This window comes from Apis cerana, linkage group LG1 (genome assembly GCF_029169275.1).
Source record: "Apis cerana isolate GH-2021 linkage group LG1, AcerK_1.0, whole genome shotgun sequence".
Classification (NCBI taxonomy): domain Eukaryota; kingdom Metazoa; phylum Arthropoda; class Insecta; order Hymenoptera; family Apidae; genus Apis; species Apis cerana.
In genome coordinates this window covers 6,477,832-6,504,646 of record NC_083852.1, presented here as the reverse complement: position 1 = coordinate 6,504,646, position 26,815 = coordinate 6,477,832, and the positions used below count along the sequence as shown (strand labels likewise).

General features: G+C 28.5%; 2 protein-coding genes across 12 annotated transcripts in view; one reads left to right on the top strand and one right to left on the bottom strand.

Moving 5' to 3' along the window:
• Positions 1-20,976, top strand: part of LOC107994726 (max-binding protein MNT) — a 43,938-nt gene extending 22,962 nt beyond the window's left edge. For 3 of the 5 annotated variants that reach the window (XM_017051756.3, XM_017051757.3, XM_062080856.1), the window contains exons 6-10: positions 4,677-4,860; positions 5,159-5,427; positions 6,196-6,688; positions 6,952-7,089; positions 7,545-15,666. In XM_017051756.3, the coding sequence (XP_016907245.2) occupies positions 4,677-4,860; positions 5,159-5,427; positions 6,196-6,688; positions 6,952-7,089; positions 7,545-7,945 (1,485 nt within the window). In that variant the 3' untranslated portion in view covers positions 7,946-15,666. Of the gene's footprint in view, positions 1-4,676; positions 4,861-5,158; positions 5,428-6,195; positions 6,689-6,951; positions 7,090-7,544 lie in introns of all 5 variants that reach the window. The other 2 variants (XM_028665358.2, XM_062080845.1) reach the window with 1 other exon arrangement.
• The window catches only part of LOC107994734 (flotillin-2), a 115,763-nt gene continuing 89,552 nt past the window's right edge, over positions 605-26,815 (bottom strand). The window contains exons 2-11 of one of the 7 annotated variants that reach the window (XM_062080979.1): positions 26,145-26,441; positions 25,304-25,536; positions 24,714-24,833; positions 24,403-24,617; positions 23,873-24,056; positions 23,447-23,593; positions 15,561-22,900; positions 7,530-7,941; positions 2,749-6,628; positions 605-2,006 (exon numbers count right to left, since the gene is read on the bottom strand). In XM_062080979.1, the coding sequence (XP_061936963.1) occupies positions 22,871-22,900; positions 23,447-23,593; positions 23,873-24,056; positions 24,403-24,617; positions 24,714-24,833; positions 25,304-25,536; positions 26,145-26,441 (1,226 nt within the window). In that variant the 3' untranslated portion in view covers positions 605-2,006; positions 2,749-6,628; positions 7,530-7,941; positions 15,561-22,870. Of the gene's footprint in view, positions 6,629-7,529; positions 7,942-15,560; positions 22,901-23,182; positions 23,594-23,872; positions 24,057-24,402; positions 24,618-24,713; positions 24,834-25,303; positions 25,537-26,144; positions 26,442-26,815 lie in introns of those variants that run through there. The other 6 variants (XM_062080969.1, XM_017051779.3, XM_062080964.1 and 3 more) reach the window with 6 other exon arrangements.

Here is a 26,815-nt window from a genome sequence, read left to right as displayed (position 1 = left end):
TGTTTAACTGCTTTATGTTGTAAAAATAATCCGCAATTGATTATGATAATTTTGAAATCGAAAAAATATAAACAATTCTGCTTATACGATAAAACTTTTCAATCGTAAATTTTTTTCTCTCATCATCATCTCCGTATACGATTGCATAATTGTATCATTAGCAAACTCGATATCATTTGATATATATAAATTTTTTTTTTTTCATATGTATTCATAATTTATTATACAATATTTTTTATATCGCTTGAAAAATTAATTTTCTCACTATATATCAGAAATTTACTTTTTAAATAAATTTATCGAATGTATATCCAAATATATATGTAAAAATCGAAAATCTTAAACTCGCTTACAAAATACTTTGATATCATAAGATGCTAATTGCATTCTTTGTTTTATAACAGTTTCGCTGTGCTATAATTATTTCGAATTATCTCAAATTGTCTGATCTAGCGTGAAATAAAACTTAACACATGGTAATCCGACACGGAAATATGTCATCGTGGCACCTGAATATAAAAACTAGGAATAATTCTTCGATGTACACAATATATCAGTTATATAAATTAAATATAAATTATCCGAAAAAAAGCAGAATTCATGATTCGATTTGTGATACGTGTTTTATTACGCAATAATTTTTATGTACAAAATTCAGTTTCTATAGATCGATTAATCTTTCATTTTAATCATTAGTCGATTAATATATTATATCTCGCAAATTATATATCAATAATATAACATATTGTAAGAGTAAATACTAATTAGCTATTTAAAGATAATAATAACTAATAATATATGGCCAAAAATCATTTTATATAATAGTTTTAATACAGATGTATTTATTCTATATTTAGGATATAGGAGAAAAATTTTATTTTTTCTGCAATCGCGAGTGTATTCCTTTTCATATATCTTTTCCTTTTGCTGCAATTTCGGAAGAGTTGTGAAACTGCATGTAATCATCAAAGAATCACGAATGTGCGTCCTCGCGAAGGTCGACTACACTTCCTCCTTTTCCTTCTTTCGTGATTTCAACTCTGATTCTACAATCAACTCTTTCGCTTCTTTCTCGCACCTCTGTAGTCTCTAGTGCTGTTGAGTCTGTCTTTGTTGTTTACGATTTGTTTTTATCTATCTTTCTCCGGTTCGTTTATATTCTGTATCTCTTTCTCTTTCAGTCTGCGCATGCTTCTCTTTTTGTCTACTTACTGTACGGTCTGTTTATTTCTTTCCAATGTGAACGGCATACGTATCGTTTTCACCGTAAATACATGCAAACATCGTTGCAGTTGTTTTTCTTTAACTTGATCGCATGCACTTACAGTATATTATTCTACTTTTATATGACAATTTTTTAACCCCTATTTTTTTATAGTACATGTGCATATACATTCTTTCTTCATCTTATCGTTGCTCTATTTGCCGCAGAGTTGTTTCTAAAGACATGCTGTTCCCCCACTACAGCGTTTCTTGTTGTCTCTTCTATCTCATAATCCCCACTCCTTGCAAGCCATGTCTCTTATCTCTTGCACTCTGCACTTAACCTCTCCTTTCTTTCCGTATATATCTTCTATCTCATATTTTCTCTCCGTTTGGTATTTGCAGTTTCTTTTCCTCTTAGTTGCTTTCGTATCTTTGTCAGACTAATAGTTTCTATGTAATTCTGTTTCAAACCTTGTTTTTCTCACTTTAGGTCATCCTTTGCTTCTCCCCACCATGTAAGATGTTCACTTTCTTCGTCTAAGTCACATGTTCGTCTCGTTTCGGCATTTTGTGCAGTTGCGCGTGTGCGTACCCGACGCGACGTTCTTCCACGTAGAAGTTGTACCTATATGTATTGGTTCCACGTGACTGTGCGGCCATCGGTGTCATGCCGCATGGCACGTACGGCATATGCTACTATCCGAACTTTTATCGTTCGGCGCCATTGTTGGTGACTTCTCAGTACGAGGCGACGCTCGACGTGTTGAAATTACACGGTGACTTACCATAACGACACGTTCCTGTGTAATTATTTCACCCATAATTCTATTGAATGATCGATTGAATATACCCTTTAAGTAATATTATCGATATAAGCTGTTGTCTTAAAATTGAAGTTTTTTTGTCATATACTATATTTTATTTTATTTACGAAATATTACGAATTATTTACTCGTAATAAAAAATCAATAGAAAACTATTATGAAGTTTTCATTTTTTACAATTGTATTTTTTAGCATTTGCAAAAACATTAATAATTATATTCTTAAAAAGAAAAGAAGAACTTATCTTTTCGTAAAATTTACGATTAACATAAGAATAAGGCAAATATAATTATCGATGGAAGAATAAGTTTGCCAAACTTTCAAAATCGTTATTATTTCAGAAATTAGTATGATCGGAAAAATTAAGTTTCATTATTTTGTTTTTATTAAAAATTTGAATACCATTGCAAATTTACAGCTAGTGGAAATATTTCGTTTAATTTTTATTTATTTTTATTTTTCCTATAAACGAGAACTTAACTGATAAGCATATTCGAAGTAACTAAAGTATAATATAATTATTAGACGTTGTAAGTGGTGTGATAAAGAAACATTCCTTTAAAAGTCGATATGTCGGAATAATAAATATTACATAAAAGGATACGACATAAATGTAAATGTTTTTAAAAAAAAAGAATGTTTTACATTGAAGATACGAATGAAAGGGGTAATATAATCCACTGCTAGTATGAAAATGCCACAAGCTGGTTTAACTTACTCTGTTTTCGTTAGTTCGCGAAAAATCCACCAGTTTCGCGTAGTCTCGAGTTCGATAAAGTTTAATAAAGTACATGTACGAGTTCCGCAACACGACGTGGCAGATATGGAAGATGTAGAAAGAAACGAAAACGCTATTTGCGTATATCCACGAGTCCAATATTGTATGTGCGAATCTTGTTGGAGGCGGTTTACCCACGTGCTTATAGATCGCGCGTGCGCTTATTCATGCAACGGCCTTCGTACTCCTTCCTCTTCACCTCTCTCCATTGTCATTCTCTCTCCTTTTAACCTATACTTCAGTATGCTCGTCTATTTCTGTTCTGTCTTTCTCTCTGTCTTTTTCGCAATGTATATGCCCCTCTATTTGCTTGCTCCCCTCTCTCCTTATCTCTCATATGTTCTATCCTTGTTGTTCATTCTGTCCTTCTTGATCTTATTGTTAGTATCTTAGACCTCTGTTTTTTTGAAATGAATTCTCTATCTCATTCTTCGTTTATCAGTTTATATATAATGATACTGGTTATATTTTCTGTCTGCGTTTCTTTTTGCAAACGATTGCATCTTTCTTTCCCTCTTGAAGATTTTACCACGTGTATCTATCTATTCAATGTGTGCCACTTATTGCCACTTATTGTCACGTGCGTTCCTTTTCGAAATTTCTGATGACATCGAATCGAAAATTTAACACATTTTATCGCATAAATGAATCCAAGATTTTTGCCGTCACGCATTATAGTTTTATTGATTGCTATTCTTGAAATTTTTGAATTAATTTTAAATTATATTTTTATTTTAATCTCCTATTATTTATGTAATTCGAATATTTATATTCGATTGATTTTATAATTTTTTTAATTGGACTCACTTTTGATTCAAAATTAAAATCATTAAATTGCACATTTGTGATATAAAATAAAAAAATACTTTAAAAATTAGAAAAAAAATATTAGATTTCAAATTTGATTTTTACGTAATATTATAACAGTACAAATATATATTGATTAAAAAATTAATTGTAAAAAATATGAATTATGATGCTAGACTATTTTCAGAATTCTAAAAGTTGCATCGCTTCTTTATCGTGATTTTAAACTTCCCACTTTATAAACTTTTTCGGTATCTGTGACGTAAACCGAGCAAACACGAACGCGCACGAAATGTATCAGATTCGAATTTGCACACAGCAGGAATTTTATCCTTGCATATTTTCTTTCTTGTCTTACTTTGAAGCGCGTGCATCATTTGTTAGGTGTCGATGCTCGTTGTCACGTGCACGTTCCTTCACGCATGTTCGTGCTGACGTCAAACGCAAGGCTTATCGTATTTCGAGGGAGAGGTGTCCTGAATCTGCAGGTGTATCATGTGACGTTCGCTAAGGTATTCTCGAAAGCGATGCGAGAACATTTCTATCAGCTTTCTCTCGTTTTCCTCACGTGCGCGGTTACTTTTCGAAATAGTCTATAATCGAATATAAAATAAGAAAAAAAAAATTGAATAATTTTAATTAGAAATGAAACTGCATCATAAATTCTATCATTAAATTGTAACATGAAATGTTTGAAGTATCCTCATCGCAACTGTGACAATGAATAAACATGAAAATTTATATCATTTATTCTTATATTATATGATTTTTTTAAAATATAAACAAATTATTTATTCTAATACATTTTTAATAAATGGATTTAATTTTATAATTAATCCTTCAACAATTTTATTATATTATATATTATATATTAAAATATATTCGTGAATAATTAAAATTTGATTGAAAATTTACAATTTACGTGTTTACATAATCTCAAGGATTTTTTTTTCTATTTTATATTCTTTTAATCGAAAATTTTTTGTATGTAAAAAATTAAGAAATTTTTTTTTTATTAATATAAATTGTCTCGTTTTTTAATTGGGAGGATTTTTTTGCAGATGTTGAAAAGGAAGGAACGTGATTATGAACATGAAATGGAAAGGCTTGCCAGAGAAAAAATTGCTGCACAACAGAGATTGTTAGCTTTGAAGAAAGAACTTGCTGCTACGTGGGATCATATTGATTTTAATACTCTTTTACCAGAACAGAATTCGGTTGCCGATATAACGGCTACGAGAAGTAGTAAGTTTCCTAATATATGGTACAATTTTAACATAGTTATTCTCAAAGATTTTTAAAAATGTGTTGGAGAAGAATTTAAATTTTTATTAAATCTTTTAATAAAAAATTAAAAAAAAACATTTGTATTATATACACAATATAACAGGATGTAAAACAATGTAGACAAATTTAAGATAGAATAAATAATGTGAAATAAAAAAAATAATATACAAAGTGACAGAATAGATGAAATTAATAATTTAAAATAAAAAAAAAATAAATATAATAAAATTAGCAAATATTGAAGTAATTATTAAAGTTTCAGAAAACATGGAGGTTGATGTGACTGGACTTGCTCGGGGTGGTACAAGGTATAGTAGTACCAGCAGTCTGAGCAGTGCAGCCACGGTCAGTTCACCACAGACACTTCAAACCAATAGTACGACTTCCAATATTCATAATCAAGTTGCCACCGCAGCTGTAGTTTGCCAAACGCAAGGAATGAATCTTGCACCAAGTTCTAGGGAAAGTCCACCTGCAAGTTCAAGTCCTGGATCATCCGCACCTAGCATTCCTACTCCAGCACAGGTATATTGAAAATATCTAAGTTTTTAATGTAGTAATAGATAGTATAGTATTAAGTAAAAAGAAGAAAATATAAGAGACTACTGGATTAGGTCATTCGGTTAAACGAATGGCTAGTAATCCACAAGTCCCCGGATCGAATCCCGAAGGGTAAAATTTGTGACTGACCAGTTTTTCTTCGTTTGAAAATGGTTAGACTGTAAAAAAAAAAGCACCGTTGTTAAAATTTATTAGCCCGTTATTTATTCTTGGACACAACGTGGTTCTCTTTAGCGTTGTGTGTGAAACGGTGCAAGAAAAAGAACGCATAAGGAATGGTTGGAACTAATTTATATAAAATATATATGAATTAGTTATAGTCCAATGCAACAACATATATTTATTTTTATAAATCAAGAAAAATGTTTTTATATTAGAAATTATATAATATTTAATTAAAAATTTATTTATCAAATTGTTAAAAAAACTGTAGATAGATGACTCACTATTATTTTATTATTCGTAAAAAACGAATTTTTTTTTTAAACTTTTATTATTGTATTCATAAACATTAATACAATTCTTTTTAATGCATTGGTTTCTTATTATTATTTAAAAAAATTTATTTTTTATTTGTATTTTTTTACGATTACGATAATCATGAGCTGACAAGAAAGTAATTTATCTTTTTATATGAGAATATTTTCAAATATATGAATAAAAAACCTTGTTAGAAGATTCCAAGATTAATATTAATATTTTCATATAACATATAATAAATTTCCATTTTAGGAGAAAGTTAATACTTCACCAACGGGTATAGTACAGCAGCCGCACCAGCTGCACTTACCGATCAACGCTCAGATATTGAACACGAGTCAAGGTTTACCAACTATCGTCCCAACGCTTCAACACATCGGACCGAGTTTGAGGGTGATACCCGGTGACACAAGGCAACTTCTGGTTACTCACACAGCTGGCAATAACGAGTCCAGGCCGCTCACGTTAGCTGTGCAAAACTCGTCGGATCAATCGAGGCCGCTCATTGCCGTGCAATCGAACACTGGAAGTGAGCCAAGGCCCGTAGCGCTGGTCGTTCACTCGTCCACGGCCAACGACAACAGGGTAACGATCGTGCATTCTAATCTATCCAACAACGACAGGCCGTTGGCCCTAGCCGTGCAATCGTCCGCCAATGACGTCAGGCCAGTTACATTTGTGCACTCTGCAAACGAGGGAAGGCCGTTAGTTCTTGCAGCGCATTCTCCTGCATTGAATGTGTCAAGTGAGTAACTTAGGACTATTTTGTGCATGCAGTGTATTTATGAATTTTTTGTGTCTTATTTGTGCATATTCATTCAATTCTCTTCAATTAGATTATATATATTTTTCTCCATCTTGTGTCAACATTACTATAATTAGACGATATAATTTTTGAAGTTTTATGGAGAAATGTGAAGAAGGATATTGTATTATGTAAAAAAGAATGATCCGTTGAAACTATTATTAATCTTTTGGATAATATAATATTTATGAATTGGATTGCAGATGCTCAAACAAGGATAAGAGCGGGAGATGCGCAAACCACGCATAAAATGGTTGGTGGTGTAACATTGGTAGGCGGAAATGGATCGGAGTTGACCAGACTTCCCGGTGGCGCTGAATTAAACATACTCCCTGCAAATGGTAATGCTTTATATTGAATATGTTTTATATTGCCTCCTGTTTGACCAATAAATCATTCGATTTCTGTTTCCTACAATTGCCACTAGATGGTTCATTTATGATTCCAATTCTCGCAAGTTGTCGCTTCTCTATTCAGTTCCTATAAAAATGATCATCTTCCACGTACATTATACATACATACAGCACCATGTATCCAAGATCAAATCGTATTATTGCGATTTTGTTAATGAATTGGTGCTAGATTAAACTATTCACTTGCAGAGCGACTCGATTATTATTTCCATATACGAATTGCTTTGAAGGTGGCTGACAGAAATTCTTTTTAAAATAATGGAAATCGTTTTATATTGTTCATAATGGTTCTAAGTTTTTCGTGATAACGAGAATATTTATTCCATACAATAATTTAAAGGATAAAATATATCTTATTGTGCAATTACCTATATGGGTTGCAGGATTGACGTTGAGCCACACAGGAGTGTCGCTTCAAACCACAACAGGTAAACCAGGTTCGACAGTGATGCAAAACGCTCCGTCCACAGAGGGTATAGCTCACATCGTTGGTCCGCACACACCCCTTTCCGGCTTGACACCAATTGTCACGCCGATGACCGTTGTTTCGCAAGGAAATCAAGTGACTGCTCATATCCTAGCCCCCTCCAGCCTTGCGGGCAAAATGATAACCACCCCAATTTTAAAATCTGTGGCACAAATGCCGATCGTGAACGCTCAGTACATCAATACCACCACTCTGGTGAAGCCTGTTGTTGTCGTAAGTTCACCGTCAACATCTACACCGCAATCGACGACGGCTTCCAGTACACAACCTTCCTCGACCACACATTCGACCGTCTGACAGAATCAAAAGAAAGTGAAACTAGCTTGAGAAACGGCTAGCGTTCTGTGTATCGAAGCACGAAATTGCGGAGATTACGGAATATCGGTACAGATGTCCATGTTTTGTTATTATTTAACGCGTCTTGCGTGTATAGAATCAACGACTATACACGATCGATACAATATGTTGATGGGAGATAAAATATAAAAATGGCAAATCCAATTAGGAAGAATAGATACGAAGAAGAGAATTCTGCCCGTCATGCTATTCCCGACATCGAAGGAGAATTTTTTATTTTTTAAAACTTCAATTGCGTTCCTTCGTGTTTTGAATTTTGAATGTTTATGCTCTTTTCTAGAGAGCGAGACGACTGAAATACATGTAAAGGTGTTAAAAATGCCGTTGCTCAACTCGTGCGATTGTGCATAGTACCTCGAATGCTTTAGAGACGTACTTATCAAAGGCAAAGTTTTTGATTGGAAATTGAACAGACGCAAGCGTCATAAAAATTAATACAATAAGGCAGCTTCAAATGAAAACAATTTTCTTCGCTTTGTTCAGAAGCAACGAAAAAGAAGGAACCACATTGACAATGAAATTTCTCAATGTGAGCATTTAATATTTATTCTAAATTCAAAGTTTCAATCGTTTATTTGGTGAATTATTTTTTTTTCTTTTTTTTTTTTTTCATTTACAACAAACTCCCGGGAAATGGAATGATCTTATAATCTTGTTATACATTATCTGTCAAAAGATTTCTTTCAGGAATTATTTTAGATTATATATCTTATCGTGCATATTTTGAATGAATTCTATTGACAGATGGAACCATTTGGACTCGTAATACTGGAATATTGTTTGCATGATTTTTAAATTGCTTGACCGCAGAGTATGAGAGATTTATATATATATATATATTTTTTTTTTTTTTTTGGTATCTTATTGATGAAGTTCAGCAAAGGAAAGAAACTAAACGACTTTAATGTTTAGATAGAATGATGTTTAATTAAAGAATTGTATGATATATAAGATTCGTTTAAATGTTTGAAATTGATCGAAATCTTGAAATTGGATGGATGATAAATATGCTTGTGCTTTTAAATTAATCATATATATTAAATAGTGGCTGTGGAAAAACGATAATCGTTTACGCCTATAATTTACTTTTGGATATTAGATGATAAATTGAATTTCCATTGCGTAGATAATGCATATTTTTCGTTTTTCTTTTTTCTACATATGTAGACTATGCTCAAGTATTTATTCGTTTCTATTTATTTTACAAAATGCAACAATGAGCATAAGCAAAACTTTTGTCTTGGCTTCGTAATTTTGATATTTTTATCTGGTTCATTTCAAAAGAGCATTCATTTGTGATCTTTTTTTTGTTGAAGAGCCAAACGAAAGAAAAAGAAAGAAACGAAATAAGGGAAAATATTACATAAAAGTGAGTAACCCGCAAAGCACTTATACATCCTGTGGACGCCGGATCAATTGTCTAATCTAAAATAATTGTTATTATTTTACTCAGGAAATTTTTTCACTTTTCTATATCATACCATATAAATAATTGCAATAGTATATTTCCAATAAGTTTCAATAATTATTTTATATTATTCTATAAAATAGCTCATATAGAAATGGCAAACAAATATGTAATCTAAATTAAATATATGCATAGTTTTCTCCATAAAATTGTAACGAATTATGTTTAGCCAAAGAATTCTGTATTAAAAATAAGAAAAATTATTATAATTCCAATATTGTAAACGTATAACTTGAATTAGATAGAAAAGTATGGATAGATTTTTGGTGATCTGGCGTCCACTAGGCAAGGGTTAATTATATAGTATTCTTGTTTCTGAAAAAAATGTGTATATACATGAATTTAAATCGCAGATATTATATTTTGCATAATATTTTTCTGCAAGTGTTCAGATGAACGAACGGGATAAGAAAGGAAAGCTTCTGATTCGCGTTGCAAGAGGAAACCGGAATTATTGTATACGTACATATTATTATCGTACTATTTTAAATTAATTTTTCTATGCGTAAAGTAAAAAGGAAAAAAAAACAAGTGATTTATGTTTCATCTTGCAATATAAAAGCTTTTTGAGCTTTCATTCGATATACTCGATACGAGACCGTTAATGGTGGTTTATTCAGTGTGAATAGTTTAAATGGTATAAAATACAATGTTTGTAATTTACACGAACATCTTTAATTCATTTTTATGAATGATCGCTGACAATTCTACAATCGTCGTTCCAAATTTCTTTTTAATATTTGAAACTTGTCAAAATCTTGTTGCAGAAGGTACAAAAAATAAGCTCTCTCTCTCGTGATTGCAAATTTATTTCTTCCTTTTGTTTTACACATTCTTCCATAAATTTTTACTCTTTCGATACAAGTAATTTCTTTTTTTTTTTTTCTAAATTTTTGGAAAAAAATTGAAACAAATTTTTCTTATTAAGACAATGCAATGATAATACAATGCAAAAAAAGAAAAAAAAAGTAGTTTCAAAAAATTCGAGAACGACGCACAAAAGTCATGTGTTTGAAAGCGTTTGTAATTGGAATTTTTATACGTATGTGTGTGAATGTATGCATGTGACTGTTAACGGTCTCTTTCAGAATTTGTACATTAGTATTATTATTAACTTGTATTTGCGTATACAGACATATATATATATATATTATATCTTGTTTTTTTTTTTTATTTTTTAAATTATTTAATCAAAGGCTTTTTTTTTGGTCAGTTTAAGTGCTGATTATGTATGTAATATGCGTGGGCGTTGTGTCTCCTTGCGGAAATTCGTCGAAGGATCTATTAAGTTATTGTTTAGCGGAGAGCAATATTATTTTCAAGAGAGGGATTAAACGTCTAGGATTTCGTGAATTGTTATCTTATTTTAGAAACGTTGGAAACGTCACCAAATATGCTTTGACGCGTTCATTGTAGTCACGGATTTTAAGCTATTCGAAATTAAACGATCACGTATGGCTATAAATATAATTATAATATCACTATATTATACTATATAATTATAGTATTATTATATGGTATATTATATAATATTATACATAATAATAATTGTAACATAGTTATAATTATATAATAATTATAATTTTAGTTATAATTTTGATAATCTTGAAGTATAAAATGTAAAATTTTTTTTTTTTTTTTTTTGAGCAATACTCTGATTCGTACTATATTCGTACTATTCTTATTTTGTCTTAATTATCTTAATTACAAGTCAACGTTTGAAAAGTAATTATTTTAATCCATTGCAACATATTGCTACAATGAACGCGTTAAACGAAAGGAAATATACAAATAGCTACACTTCGTTTACTCGGAACTTGTTTCGATGAAGTACTGTTTGTGAAATAACTATAATAGTTATCAATTAAACACTACTAAATTAGTAGAGTTTACTAATAACATTAATCAATTAATGGTATTTCGACTTACGCATTCGATTTACTATTTAATCGAAATATCTTCATCATCCCTGAATATTCAGGAGAGTTATGAAGTTGATTCCAAAGTTGATTATTAAAAAAAAAAATAGTACTTTATTGTAACATCTGTTTAATTGAAGAAGAATTTTATATTCTTCGCATCGCACATTCTTCTGTTCGCCATTTTTTTCAGTATTATGACGTCCAATGGTCACGGTGACTTTTTCATGTTTCAATGAAAGTAGAAAGAGTTGGAAGAATTTGCCAGATTTTATATTGTTATTAAATTGTCGCTTTGCGTTGACCTTTCGATTTCGAATTCATTGAACGCTTTAATTTTGGTAATTGATGATTAAACGAAAATGGAATGGTAGAGATAGTTCACGCATGACACACGAAAAAAAAAGAAAGAAAGAAAGAAAGAAAAAAGAAATTGCTCGAGAACGTAGAATTTGGCGCATGCACTAGTCATTTTTCGTTCCCTCCTTGTTGGATGGAACCGTTTCTCCGCTGAGCTTTCCAATTGCAATTCGAGACACGTTTGTTTATTAATCTTTTTTTTTTTTTTTTTTTTTTTGTATCTTTTAAATCCAACATTGTGAAGCGTGCAATGGATTACTTTGTAGATGTTGGGGGCATTCTTAACACATTACGCAGAATAAAACAGCAACAGACGAAGGCGCAAACGAATGTTATTAGTTATCGGTTCCTTCGCTGAATGCAAGGCGAATAACGAAAAATATCATTTATCTTATGTTTGTAAAAAAAAAAAGGAAAAAAAAAAATAATTTTTAAATTAATACAATGAAATACATAGATACGATAAAGTATAATTGTAACACTAGAATTATAAAACCCTTCAAAATGAATGGGTTTTAAAATATTTTATTTTTATAATTATTTTTATTGCCCAGACATAAATTATATAGGAAGTAAGCCCAAAAATTACATAAGGACTAAATTTTTTTATATTTAATATAGAAAAACGAAGATGTTTGAAAGGATTAATTTTTTACTTTTATTGTGATAGAAATGAAATTGTAAATAATGTTTATTTTTCATTACTATGTATACAATGATAAAATCAAGATTTTCATATCAAACGAAGCAATTCCTTCATAAAATGAAGGAATCTTGTTGTCTTTAAATTTTTTTTTTTTTTTTTCATTTTTCTATGTTACTTAAATATATTGTCATTTATAATATATTATATATATTATATTAAAATAACAATATATTAGTATATTATATATTATATTATTTATGGTATATTACATATGAGTATATTCAGTGTTCTAGTGTTAAATAACAATTAAAAAAAAAAGAACAAATTGATAAATAATTTGAAAAAAAAAAAAGAAAGAAAATTTCAAAAAGGTTATGCTCACCTTGCATTTAGTGAAGAAAGGACAAAAAAAAAAGGAAGTTGAATCAAAGTCGGATATTTGCTGTTAAATAGCAATTGCGAATGAAAGTGAATGCAGGGAGAGAAAAAGAAGGAGTGAAAAAATGCAAACGATAAAAATATCCGTTTTGTACATAAATAAAGGAAAAAAATTTAAAAAAAAAAAAAAAAAGAAAGAAAAAATAAAAGAAATCTCGTCGATCGACGGGGAGAGAGAAAGTAGAAAATGAAATAAACGTGCGGGAAATCTATGTGTACATGAACAATGTGATATAAGTAATTAATAAAAAAAAAAAATTACTTAGCACTATAGCGTTTAAGCAGAAACAAAATGGAAAAAAAAGAAAAATGTTAAACCGTTTACAACGTAGATGTATGATTGCTAACTATTATTTACTAACATCCTAAAAAAAAAAATGAAACCGTAAAAGGAGTCTAATTGTACATAGAGTAAAATGCGAGAGTGAGAGGGAACGAGATAAAGATAAAGTAGAAAGAAAAAGATAAAAAAAAAAAATCATGAGAAAATATAATTATATCGAGAGTCAAAAGAATGCAGGAACGGAATGAAATAACATAAAATATAGTAGAAAAAAAAATGTAAGAGTGAGAGAGAGAGAAAGAGAGAGAGGGAAAGAGAGGAAGGGAGGGAGGAGAGGGTAATGGAAATAAGAAAAGTTGTAATTCCAACGTGTCTCATGCATCCCTCGTGATAAATATTCTGTATATTATATTTCTCGTGTGAATGGAATAACGAGGAGTGAAGAAAGAAGAAGAAAATAATAAAAAAAAAAATGTGTGTTTGTGCAGTTCTAGTAAGAGTGTTGTTGTTGTTGTAGTCTATGTCGAATTTTGTTATATGCCACCGCTGGTATATATGAAACACATGATATATCTCATGAACCTCTTTGAATGATTTGTTGTGTTTGAGAGAGAGAGAGAGAGAGAGAGAGAGAGAGAGAGAGAGAGAGAGAGATGGAGAAATGAAATAAATAACACGATGGAAATATAAAAAAAATATGAAAGAGAGAGCGTGACACACAAAGGATCGAATATCTAGATGCGTGCAACACTTTTTGTTTTCGAAAAGAGTGCGACAAATTTCAATACAATCTATTACAATAAAAACGTAAGCGTGAAGCGTTGCCCAGTCCTCCTTGTATCCGCCTTGAATATACATATGTAGATGTCTGGCCGATAATTTTCGACCAAATTTCAACGTGTGGTAAGAAATTAAATAGCATGAGGGATTATTACGATCATAACACGTTCAAGATGGTGGAATAATTTATTGGGAGATACTTCTATCTAATATCTAACATCATATGTTTGATTAGAAATAAAAATATTAAATATTAGAATAACGATACAAATTAAAGAAATATAGGCCGGATTTATCTTATTGCTTCAAGATTAATATTTTGTATTTATTATTTCTGTATAAAAATTAAAAAAAATAATATAACGATAGAAAATCGTAACATCGTTAATGAAACATATCAATTAAAAAATATTTATTATGGAAATGCATTTTAATATATTTATGGAATTAATGTACATAAAATTAAATGTACTAGATCTTTCATTCAAATAGTTGGATAATATTTCTAAAATAATCAAAGATGAAGAAAATTTTCTCATGCTCACATCTATTTACACGAAAAACCTTGTACATTTCTGAAGCTTTTCCAGAGAAAATAATAAAATTATTCCAATATTGGCTTAAAATAGATTAATAGATCGCTGGAATTTGATGATCATAAAAATTACTTTTTTTTCAATTTTACCGCCATCTTGATCGTGTTAATTAAGAGAATTAAAAAAAAAAAAAAAAAGATGGGAATTCGATGCGAAGGGGTACGAGTGATCATGTTTTCGAATTATTAATTCGTAATGTTTTTCGTTCTTATAAATGATTGAATGTCGAATAAATTAGCGATGTTGTTGTGTGGTTTTTAAGGGAAATATTATAAAGCGCTGTGAAATTTGACCAGACAAAGGAGGAAACATGAAGATAGCGTGTAAATAGAGAATCGAATATGTTTTTTCTGAATAAATTCTACGATATCGTGGGAATTTTTTTCCCAAGGGAAACAGCAGTATTAGACTACTTTGTAATTATTAGTGACATTAGGAACATATACAAATTAATTCGAGTTTCTTAATTGCAAGAAAGTTATTATGTGTGTAATGAGTTTCTTCGATGAGTTATACGAATGTGAAATTATAAGTATATTAAATATGTTTTTTATAAATATCAGAATTAGTAGAATGTCTATCGTATCCCTTCGCGTGTGATGTTTCGATAAATAATGGGTTACTATAAGGATTATTAATAAAATCTATTTATTTCTATATATATATTTTTTCAAATTTATTTTTATTTTTATTAAATTGTAGATAGAAAATTAAAATTTCTAAAAAATCTTTATAGTGACCTATTATTGTACAAATCGTGAAGTGAAATTAATAAAAAAAAAATTGAAAGAACTATTATAATAAGTGTATTCTATATTTCAATATTAATGAATTAATATTTAATATTTTTCTGATGAAAGTATAGAATATTATTTAATAGAAAGAAATAAGCATATTTCTAAAATTATTTAAATTTTTTATTTTCACTTCACAATTATGTAAACTTTCTAATAATAGAAATATAAATTGCATGCATATTGAATTTGAAATCCCGAGCGTGATCAAAATGAAAGTGTAATAATGGATATAATGTTACAACCTCAAATCTCATTTGTCTCAATTTACCTCGATGACCAGGTGGACAATCGTCTCTTCAGTTGTTCGTTATGGTGGTACACAAGCAAGAAGAAATTAGGTTTTAAAAACAGATTCAATAAAATGAAAATCGAAATCAAGTCTGTTATTTAATCACAAGTACACCAAAAGTCTTTTTTATTGTAGATTTTTTTATTTTAATCAAATTTTCTAATATTGTTTACTTCTTTTTAACAAAAAAAGGATTAATAAAATTCTAGTAATAGAAATTTTATTTAAAAATAAAAAATAAAAAATATTAAAATTTTATATTCAATAATATGTTTTTTTAAAATGTCCTTCAAATAAAATTTGATAAAATCAGAAATCAGAATTATTTTTATGACTGAAAAATCAATTTATTTTCACACTGCGATTTTATCATTGACAATTATTATTATACAGGAGATAATATTCTCCCGTTAATAATTAATATGGTCACTGTCACTGCACACAGGATGATAGACGTGTGTCGAAAACAAGAAAATAGAAACGAGAAAATTACAATAGTAGCTCGCATCGCGACGAACGTGATCCCGCATCGAATCGATCGATTCATGGATTGATCTGAAAATTCTCGACTTTATTTTTATCCATTTATTAAAAATATGCACTAATTCATATCATGTGTTCGTGTAATGTTTTATATACGCTTGTGTATATAATTAGTGTATATGTATACACTATACTATGTTCACCAAGTCAGGTTACTAGAAATAAATAAACCAAATCACGTGATATATTTTACAATTTCTATTGGTTAGCGATTGATATCAAGTTTTATTACATAATTTGTTTATTATAACGAAAATGAATATTAATAAATTTGTAATTCAATTTATGTTTTTATTAACGATTAAAAATTCTGCAATTAAATTAATGTGAAATTAATACGAAAAGTAATTTTCAATTTCTCAGAATTGAATTCCTCTAGATTTTGATCACGTGGTTGTATTTATATACGTGAAGTGACTGGATTTGGTGAATATATTTCGTGTATTTCGTGTATTTCGTGTATGCATGTGTTCCATTACTTTCAATTAGAGTAGAATATGACACATTTGTTAATATTGTCCTCTATCTACGCATTGAGACATTTCTAGCTCGTAATTTTCAAAATATACAATATTCTCGTGTTCATCGTTTACAAAAGACTAGATTCATTCTTCCTAGACGCTTCCATTGTAGAATTTCTTTTAGAATTTCTAACTAGAATCTTGAACGCTTTTTTATTTAATTTTGGTTTTTAATTTGTTTTTTTTATTCCCCGTTTTACGATTTTTTCATTTTTTCGTTAAACGCTTTTTCTTCTTTTGTTTCATTTCTTTTTGTGATTTTATTTCACACTTTTTAAAATTTTATTTTATTTTTTTGGTCAGTTTCACAGATATTTCTCGTTCGTCGAAGATCATCGCGATTTATCGATACGTGTCGCATACGTACATATACATATACACATATACATCATATATAGACTGAGTATACAGTTGAGTTTTGCGAAGATTTACAATTCGAATAACAGTACACCTACCCACCTTGTCGTGATTGAAAGTCATGGATATGTATCTTGCTTTAAGAAAAAAAAAAATTTAAGATATAATGCAATTAAAATAACGAAAATTTTTTGTGATTTAATATTTACGAATATGAAGATGTAAAGAATTAAAGATATTTTAAAGTATTTTATAAAAATTTATTATTTATATTTTCATTAAAATTTTAAAAGTATGAAAAATATCAAAAACAAGATTAATAAATATAGTTATATATTTTGTTTGATTAATCAATTGTAATGATTAACCCATGACTTTTAATCCTCCTGATAATTATACGTGAATATTCAAAACAGTTTGTTTGAAAAGAATCTTAATTTAATTTAAATCTAAAAGTTTGTTCACTTATAACGTAAAAGGACGAAATTTTTTTGTATATATATATCGTATATAAGGAAATTAAAGGAAAATTAATATATGAAAAGTATATTGTGATTATAGACTATCTATTAAGATTCTTTGTACGACTTTACAAATTGAAGAGTTATGAAATTACATTAAAATAATACTGACTTAAATTATTATAAAATTAAAAATAAGAATTATAATATAAAGATGTGACATAAAATATAATAAAATAAAATATATTATTAATACATTTATATTTTTATAAAGGTACTATATATGTATGGTATTTCATATTTATATAAAATCAAATACATATTTGGAACCAAACTCTCGAATTAGAAACATGTAATTTTCTTTTTGTATTTAATTTATGCTTAAATTTATAAAATTTAGAATTTTATTTAAAACATAATTTTTTTTCTTGATAATATTTGTAGATTATAATCAGATAATATGTATAATATTATGAAATATATACTACTTTAAATTCGTAATTTATATTGATATATAATTTAATAATTAATTACTTATTTTTAATTTTAAAGCAATTTTTAAGCGATTTGTTGTTACATTAATTTTATATATATATACTTAAGCATATTAACATGGTCAATGATGTATGCAAATTCATTTTTGATTATTAATAAAATTTATTAATAATTAGTTATTAATAATATTCAAAATTTTAATTGTTACCTTAAATAAGGTATTGTCAATATATTAGAAATATCACATATATAATTTATAATAGATAAGGAATATTATGACACATTTTTGCACAAATTCGAGAATTGGTTCGTAATTATCATTAATATAGTTTATAAATTTTATAAATTTTTCGATTAAATTATTTTAATAAGTTTAATAATGCAATAAAAATGTTTAATTACAATCATAAAAATTAATAAAATTTTTAAACTACTAAATTATATAATTTATTTTAAAAGAAAATGCAATTGAATTAGCAACACATGACATAATGCATTAAAGCATATACACCATTTTAAAAAAATTGATAAAAAAAATTTATTCATTTATTCTTTTTTATCTAAGAATGTAATAAATAATATGCGTTATTTTATTTAATAAAGTATTTAGAATTTTTTTAAAACAATATAAATATTTCTAAATAGATTTTTAAATTTTCTATTAATATAACAAAATGAAATAATAAAAATAAATATTAAATAAAATAAATTAAATGAAGTAAATTCAAGTTAATTTTAAAAATAGTGTTGCTAATAAAAAATATTAAATCATAAAAAATTACTTGTAAAATCCACAAAGATTGTTTAAATTTTTTATCAATTTTTGTAAAATAAATTCTTTCTGATTCATATTGAAATGACAAGTATTAATTGAGTACTGGCGTAAAAATGAATATATACTATATTAAAATTTTCAAAAAAACGATTATGTTATTAATTGATAAAATATTTTGCATCACATTCTGATATTTTTATTTTAAAATCTTATTAATTATCATAAAGAAAGAGTTTTACATTATAAAAAAAGATTATAACCTCTTTTACATCCAGTCTTCAATTATCATTTCATTAACATAAAAAAAAACGATTTTTTTTAGTAAATCAACAAATATTAATAAAATATTGACACTTGATTAGTAAATTATGCTAATAATATTCTTGTTAAAATTAAATACTTAAATATATAATAAAATAAACACTTTATGCTATCAAAAAACGCAGCTACGTTTTTTCGCGATTCACTTAACTAGGTTAGAACGACAAGGCGTATTCTTTTTTTCATCTTTTTCTGCTCTTCTCTTTTTTCTTTTAATTAACTACACAAAAGTTTTGCACTACTATTACAGAAGTAATATATTGATGGGATTGCAATCCCTTCGAACATATTGAATGAAATAAGAGATTTTTATGAATTGTTATATAAACTTTGAAGAAAATCCTCCGTTACGTGAATCATAGGTTAATAGAAAACACCATGTTATAGTTATGTTAAAATATATGAAAATCGTTTATATTTATTCGTGAATAAGTGTGAAAAATTGATCTCTAGAAAGTTGAACTTTTAATTAGAATTCATCAATGCAAGATATATCTCTTAATACGTGATTAAAGACAATATTTTTTTATCTTTGGTGATTATTTAATGTAATTACAAAATAATATTTTGATAGATTTCTATGAACAACTATCAGTCATTTTTTTCTTTTTTGACTCACATTTTTTAAATTTCATTTGGATTAATAATCTAGTTAATAATTTTTTACGAATATTTGCAAAATGTTTGACATTTTGTTTATATATCGTTTTATTATGAATAAAGTTATTTAATATATTTATACATTTAACTAAAATTAATTTTAAGTTAAATTAAAATTAATTCGAATTTAATTGAGTTAAAATTGAATAAAATGAATTTTATCATTCCTTAATTTATAAAAAGATAATAATAATAATACCACCAATTACTCTAATATATGAAAATGAAATTACAAAATCTCTCCGAGAATATCATTTTAACAATATGTTGAAATAAATAAAACATATCTTAAAACAATAATATTGTAGAAAATGTATATTATTACAGATTTTAGAAAAGTTCTAAAATATCACCATATAGACTTCTATAATTTTTCAGAAGTCTTCGAACGGCGGAGTATCGTTGATCGCAGAACGAAAGTCGAACACTTTGCGTGTAGGTAATTCATTTTGATCAACATTAGACAATTTTCACATAACACGTAAACGTCAGTTTTCTTCGTTTTCTCTTATTTCTTTTCTCTCATAATATCTGAACTTTTAGAGATCTATGATATTGAGAAAAAGAAGAACATTTCGAGGTAATCAGACATTTTACACACAGCGAGTTCTCGCATTGACTACTCATCGGAAGGAGTGCACTAAATATTTACTAAAAATAGCTTATATAAAACATCTGTTTGAGAGCAATAGAACTTTCTACTACTTCTTTTTCTTTTTTTTTTTCTCTCTATTTTTATATAATTAGCATTTACAGCTTCGATTTCTTATTATAATAAAAATACTATATAGACATGGACCTTGAACTTACGGATTACGACTTCTTTAATAATCTCTTTTCTTTTTCCTTTCATTCTTTAACTTTTTATTGAATATAAGTGCATTTTGAATTAATTCTCTCTGTCATTTTTTTTGTACTGCTCTAAATGTACTATGCATTCTCATTTTCTTGTTTTCTCTTTTTTTTCTCTTTTTTTTTCTTTTTTTTTTTTTGGTTAATTAATTAATTGGGAAGACTTTGGCGACAAATGGCAATATTCATGCACTTCCCTTTTAGAGTTTGGCTCTTTTTTACTTTCTGTGATCTTTGGTTTGAAGATTTGTTATACAAATATAATATGTATATATACATAAATTAAAAAATATAAAATAAATATAAATAAAATATAAATAAATAAATAATTTTAGTTTCAACAAAAATTACATCAAAATATATAAAAGATAAAAATTCCTAAAAAAAAAAAAAAAAAAAGAAAAATAAAATTTTTCTTAAAGAATTTTTTTATTATCATAAATTATTTTTCTTCTTTCTTTTTTTTTGTTTCTATTGAACAAAATAAACCATCAAACCAATCTCTCTTTTCCTTCTAATTATCTATTATTTGGGAGTATTAAATACAATACCGGGACAGGACAATGAAATTTGTACTCGGCGACGCCCGATATCATAGTTTTATTATCATTACGATTTAATCATCGTAATCGTGATATCGAGATAGACATTCTTCTCGCGCAGTAGAACTGCCCGTCTCGAATATTCTTCTTAAAGCAAAAAAATCATCATAGAAGTTAATGCTTGGATGCGAGCACTATTGCGAACCGAATGGAAAAACAGGTGCAACACAACAGAATGCTCATTGCGCAATAAAAAATTATCATTTGTTCTGCTATACGGCGGCAAGACGATACTGTATTTACAAATTGATTGGCACTTTCTTCGGTTTGGAGAGTAGATTTTGGTGGCGGGAATGCGATTGATTCCGATGCGTGGTCAACCGAGAGAATTTCAAATGCGAACACGTATCAAACGAGAATAATCGAATTTTTTTAATAATTTTCAGAATTTTCTTTTGATTATTGAAATAACGTTACATTCATAATTGTTTTTATAAGTTATAAAAAATTTTTATAAATTATTTTTGAAAAAAGAATAATTGAATTAAAAAATTTCATTATTGAAATTAATTCTAAATTTTTAATAAAATGTTTTGAAATATATTGAGCAATAATTGATAATTCATCTTATTCTAATATTTGTATATAAACAATAAATACAATAAAAGAATCAGTATATATTGAAAATACATGCAGTGCAATAGCAATGCAATTTAGAAAAGTGATTGTACATTAGGTATATTCCATTAGAAAGTAAGATCATAGAAATTCACTTTCCTTAGAAGCAAAGTCTCTTGAATGTGAATGAACATCATTTAACTTGGAATTTTCTTATATGTGAATTTCCATTTCTAATTTAAATATCTTATCAAAAATCATTCAATATGATTTCATTTTAAGTTTTTCAAACTGTAACAAAAAAATTGCAGTATGTTCAATTTTTTCAAACATCTGAAAATCAATATTTCTCTTCTCATTTGATACGTCTCGATATAAGCAAGATAGAAATTCCAGTTGCTATGACACACACGTAACTAGTATGTACAACTGTAACTATGGACAGTTAATTTCACGCCTACTCCGCACGAACGTGTCTCTTTCTTGAACGTGAATCTTCTCTCATTCTTACCATCCTCTTCGTTAAGTTTCTTATTTATGAAGTTGAACACAATTGTCGACAGTATTCAATCACAATAGTTAACTCGCAAATAATTAGCGATATACGTTTAATGTATACTTGATTTTCCATAAACTTCCTTTATTCTTCTTTGTTGCTTGCCGATTTGTTTCATCTTCTTCATTTTTTTCTTTCACATTTTTCTTTCTTTCTATATTATAATTTCATGTAGACTGCACCGATTAAAGTTCGATTATTGAGAAGGATTCAGCAGGATCCAAAAAATCTTCAAAACAATGCACGTGAAAAATGAACGTGCATGAACTATGATGAAGTTGAAATAGATTATGTGCGTTGTAGTGATCCAATATAATGTGATATGAAAGATAAGATATTGAGTTTATGTCATATGATCGGCTTTAAAATCGACGCATTCGTAGCGGAGGAATAACCGATCTGATCGGTTTTGTTTAGCGTCGTTTCATCTACGTTTGAGGTAGAGTAATTCGGGAAAGAGAACAAAGTGAAGTGTCACTGGTAGATGATAGAATAGCAGAGAAATCTTTGGCAGTATAGTGTTTATTCTTTTCTTCAGCTGATTCCGAGTATCTGATCGTCTGGTCGCCGTTGCTGCTTTTTCCGCCATTACTTTGCTCCTGGTATCTTGCCTAACACCTGGAAATGGTTCAAATGATGAAACGTTATATAATGTTAAAGTTTTACATAATAATGAATTAAAAGCTTATTAATGCAATACTATGTTAATGCAATATCTACATTAAAGAGATGTGAGAAAATTGTAAGAAAATTGCTTGCTTTGGATATCTGAGTATAACAGTGTTCAATAGAAATTTTATTTCAATATTTTGCCAGTATTCTAGATTTTTTAAGGATCAAATGATCTATATTCTAATGTAAGAAGTTTTAAACAACAACAGGAGAATATATAAGCCTGAAAAAGCGTCAAAATTTTAGATTACTTATTACAACAATATGAATTATTACTATCTATTAAAATATTCTATATGAAATTATGAAATTACATAGACTTAGATATATTTCAATTTTGTTTAGATTTAATCTACTTTTCATATTCAATAGAGAAATTGAAATATTTCATCTTTGAAAGTTCGTGCAATTTTTATTTAAATCTACAATACTTTCGATACCGAACGTTATCTTTATACACTTTCTAAGAGGCCGCTGGCCTCTTAAACATACTTTTGAAATATCTACACCGGTCAGTGCTTGAACAGCTGGAGGTACTTGCCCCACAAGGCGTGTAATTTCTCCGCTAGTCGCGTCATTTCCGCCAAGAAGAACGATTTCCTCTGTTCTCGCTAGTGGTGCGGCCACTTCTGCTGCAATCTGAAACAATGGAGCATATTAATTGATAGTATGTTCGTAAATATATTATTAAGTATTATTATATATTTTTTGATATGAAAAGGGACAAATTCTAAGTTTTGAAAAATATTCTATTTCAATTTTTTTTGTTTGAAAAATTTGATTAAAAATATAAAATTTCAAAATTTTTTTTATAAAATCCGATACATTTATAAAATTAATGCCAGAATTTATAATACACGTTCAAATATCACGATAATATCACGATTATCATGAACGAGCAAGTGAACGATCTCTCACCTTTGGCAAAGCATTGAGTGCAATATTCAGAATAGCAGCTCCGCCGTACTTCTTGTAGACAGCGGCTTTCATCTGCATACGTTGAGCCTCTGATACTCCAATCGCTTCTAATGCTTGAGCCTCGGCTGTTCCAATCAATCGAATCCTCTCAGCTTCAGCTATAGCCGCGTTTACGGTCTGTGTTCTAAAAATGAGGAAATTAGTTAAAGCACATCTATCCTTAGAATAACGAGGAAAATTGATTTGATTTTGTTCAAAATTAAGTTCAATCTAATTTTTTTTACGGATAAATAAATTATTTTAATTAGAATATATTAAAAATTTATTGTTAAGAGGTTAAGAAGTTTTGAAGATTATGAATTAAAATAGCCAAGTCAAAAATGATATATTTTTATTTTAGTATTTCTTTTATTACTATTTTAATTGACTAATCTTCTATATTTTTTCCATAAATTCAATAAATATTTTTAATTTTATGTATCTTTCATACATTTTAAATTTAATTTAACATGTACAGAATTTCAAATTACCTTTTTCCTTCGGCTACTTTGCCAATTTTATAATGTTCAGCCTCCGCGGGTAATCTCACAGTGCTTTGAAGTTCGTGTTCCTTTCGACGTACCTCTTGTTCCTCAACTTCGATCTGTTTACGCCTTTCCACCACCTCTATTTGAATCTCCTCGTTTCGTATTCGTTGCCTTATCTTTGCCGCTTGAAGTTCGTAAGCCAGCTGTGCCTCTGCTTTCTATATATCCGATCCAATCAGTTTTATTAAAATTCTATATTCTATCCCTCTGATGAAAATATTCGATAATAATTGAATCTTTCGAGCGTGACTTACCGCCGTGTTCACTTCCTGATCGAAATTCGCTTTCTGCAGTTGAAAAAGTCTGGCATTGTCTTCGATCTTTGTGTCGGTATTATATTTTATATCCATCGCTGCTTTCTCACATTCTGCCTCCTGTTGAATTTCGCATATGAAATAAATATCAATGAATATAATATTTATTAATTAATTAAATTCATGTAAATTATATTTTACGTTATTTAATCTGATTGCAAAAATTTGATACAATGAAAATAGAACTTTAAAAAAATTCACTAATACCGTAATTATGATTCCTAAAATTTTTCTAGTTTCTCACTAGATATAGATACATTATAGTTCCTGCTGTTTTACCATAACTATATATAAGAAACAAAGAAATATTATTGACATTCATAGAAATATCAATTTGTGCATCGTTAATAACACTTTTAATAATAAGTTCAAAAAATATAAAAATATAAATAAATAATAATTTCGATATTTACTTTAATATATCATCGACTTTTTTAACGACATTATCGACATATCGACCTATCGACAACATGTCGATATTATCGATGGTCACAACTCTAATCGAGATTATTTTTCAGACGTGAACGTACTCGAATGCCAGCATCGCGATTTGCCTCGGCGACGCCGACATCGGCGTCCCGTTTGACAGCTGCAGTTTGTGCCTTGCCAAGTGACGCCAAGTATTGAACGTCGTCGTATACGTCTTTTATCGTGAACGATAAAATTTCGATCCCCATGCGACCAACATCTGGCGCCGCTACCTCTCTCACCAGTGTGGCGAATTGATCCCGATCTTTGTACACCTCCTCTACCGATAACGTGCCTGAAAGTTATCCACAGTTTTCCTATTTAGATAAACGGCCATATTTTGTAACTTGAAATATGGATCCCAACGGGAAGAGACGGATTTGAATATTTAATTTTATGATCTATAAATGTGCACGCTATTATTATTATATATTTTTAACAGTTATGAATTGTGAAATTTATATATATATATAAATATATGTGAAATTTAATTATTTATACGATTCGAAACGAATTGAGATAAAATAATTGAACTTTGGACAAATACATATTTTAAATCATTTATGAAATGATTCGAGATTTGGAACGGTTAGTCACTTTATATTTAATCTTTAATTCGATTATTTATTTATCTTTCTTACAATATCTTTGGAAATTGTAATTTTGAAATTTTTGTTATTCATGAACAGAATAATAAATTATTTCTTTGTAAAATATTTGAATTTGACATTTGCCATTGATATGTATAAGAATCTAATGTTAAAAAATACTCGTTTTTCTTGTTCAATACACCTTTCAATTCATTGTACATGATAATAATTGTTATATAGAGTGTCTCATACTTTCATAGTTCGAATATGTTCATTTTTTCTTTTTTTTTTAATATTCTTTCTAGAGATATACCTAATATCGCACGAAGATGACCCTCGAGAGTGGAAAGGATTGTCGATTTGATTTCGTAAACGCTTTTTCCTAAAAATTGTTCGCTGGCAGTGTGGAGGAGTTCATCAGCCTTCATGATCTTGCACTGTGCTACTCCTGTGACGGTCAATGGTACTCCCTGTGCGGTTTCCACGCTTTCACAGACAGGATTCAGTGTCATCACCTCGAGAGACAATCGCTGGACGTCGGTCACGAACCACCACGTGAACGCGTAACCACCTACAATGGTCCTTTTCTTCATGGACCCGCAACATCCTCCTGGAAATCGAAAAACAAATTTAGTACAAATTGAAAAATATTTTGAAATCCAATTTTTATTATATGTTATTTGAATAAGAATAGGCTATGATTAAACATAATCATAAATATAATCAATTAATTTCTAAAGATTATATATTGCTTTTCAGTGGAGATTATGTGGATTACGAGGATCAATAATTTGAATATCTCGATACATGTAAAATAATTTTATTACTGCGAATAAAAAAATCACCAAATGGTGTCAAAGAAAATATTCAAAAGGTTACAGAAAATTGAAAACATAGGCAAGATTCAGAGACTCATATTTTATTAAATGGAATCATATTTATTTACATCGAAAAATTATTATTAGTTTAGAGACAATATTATAA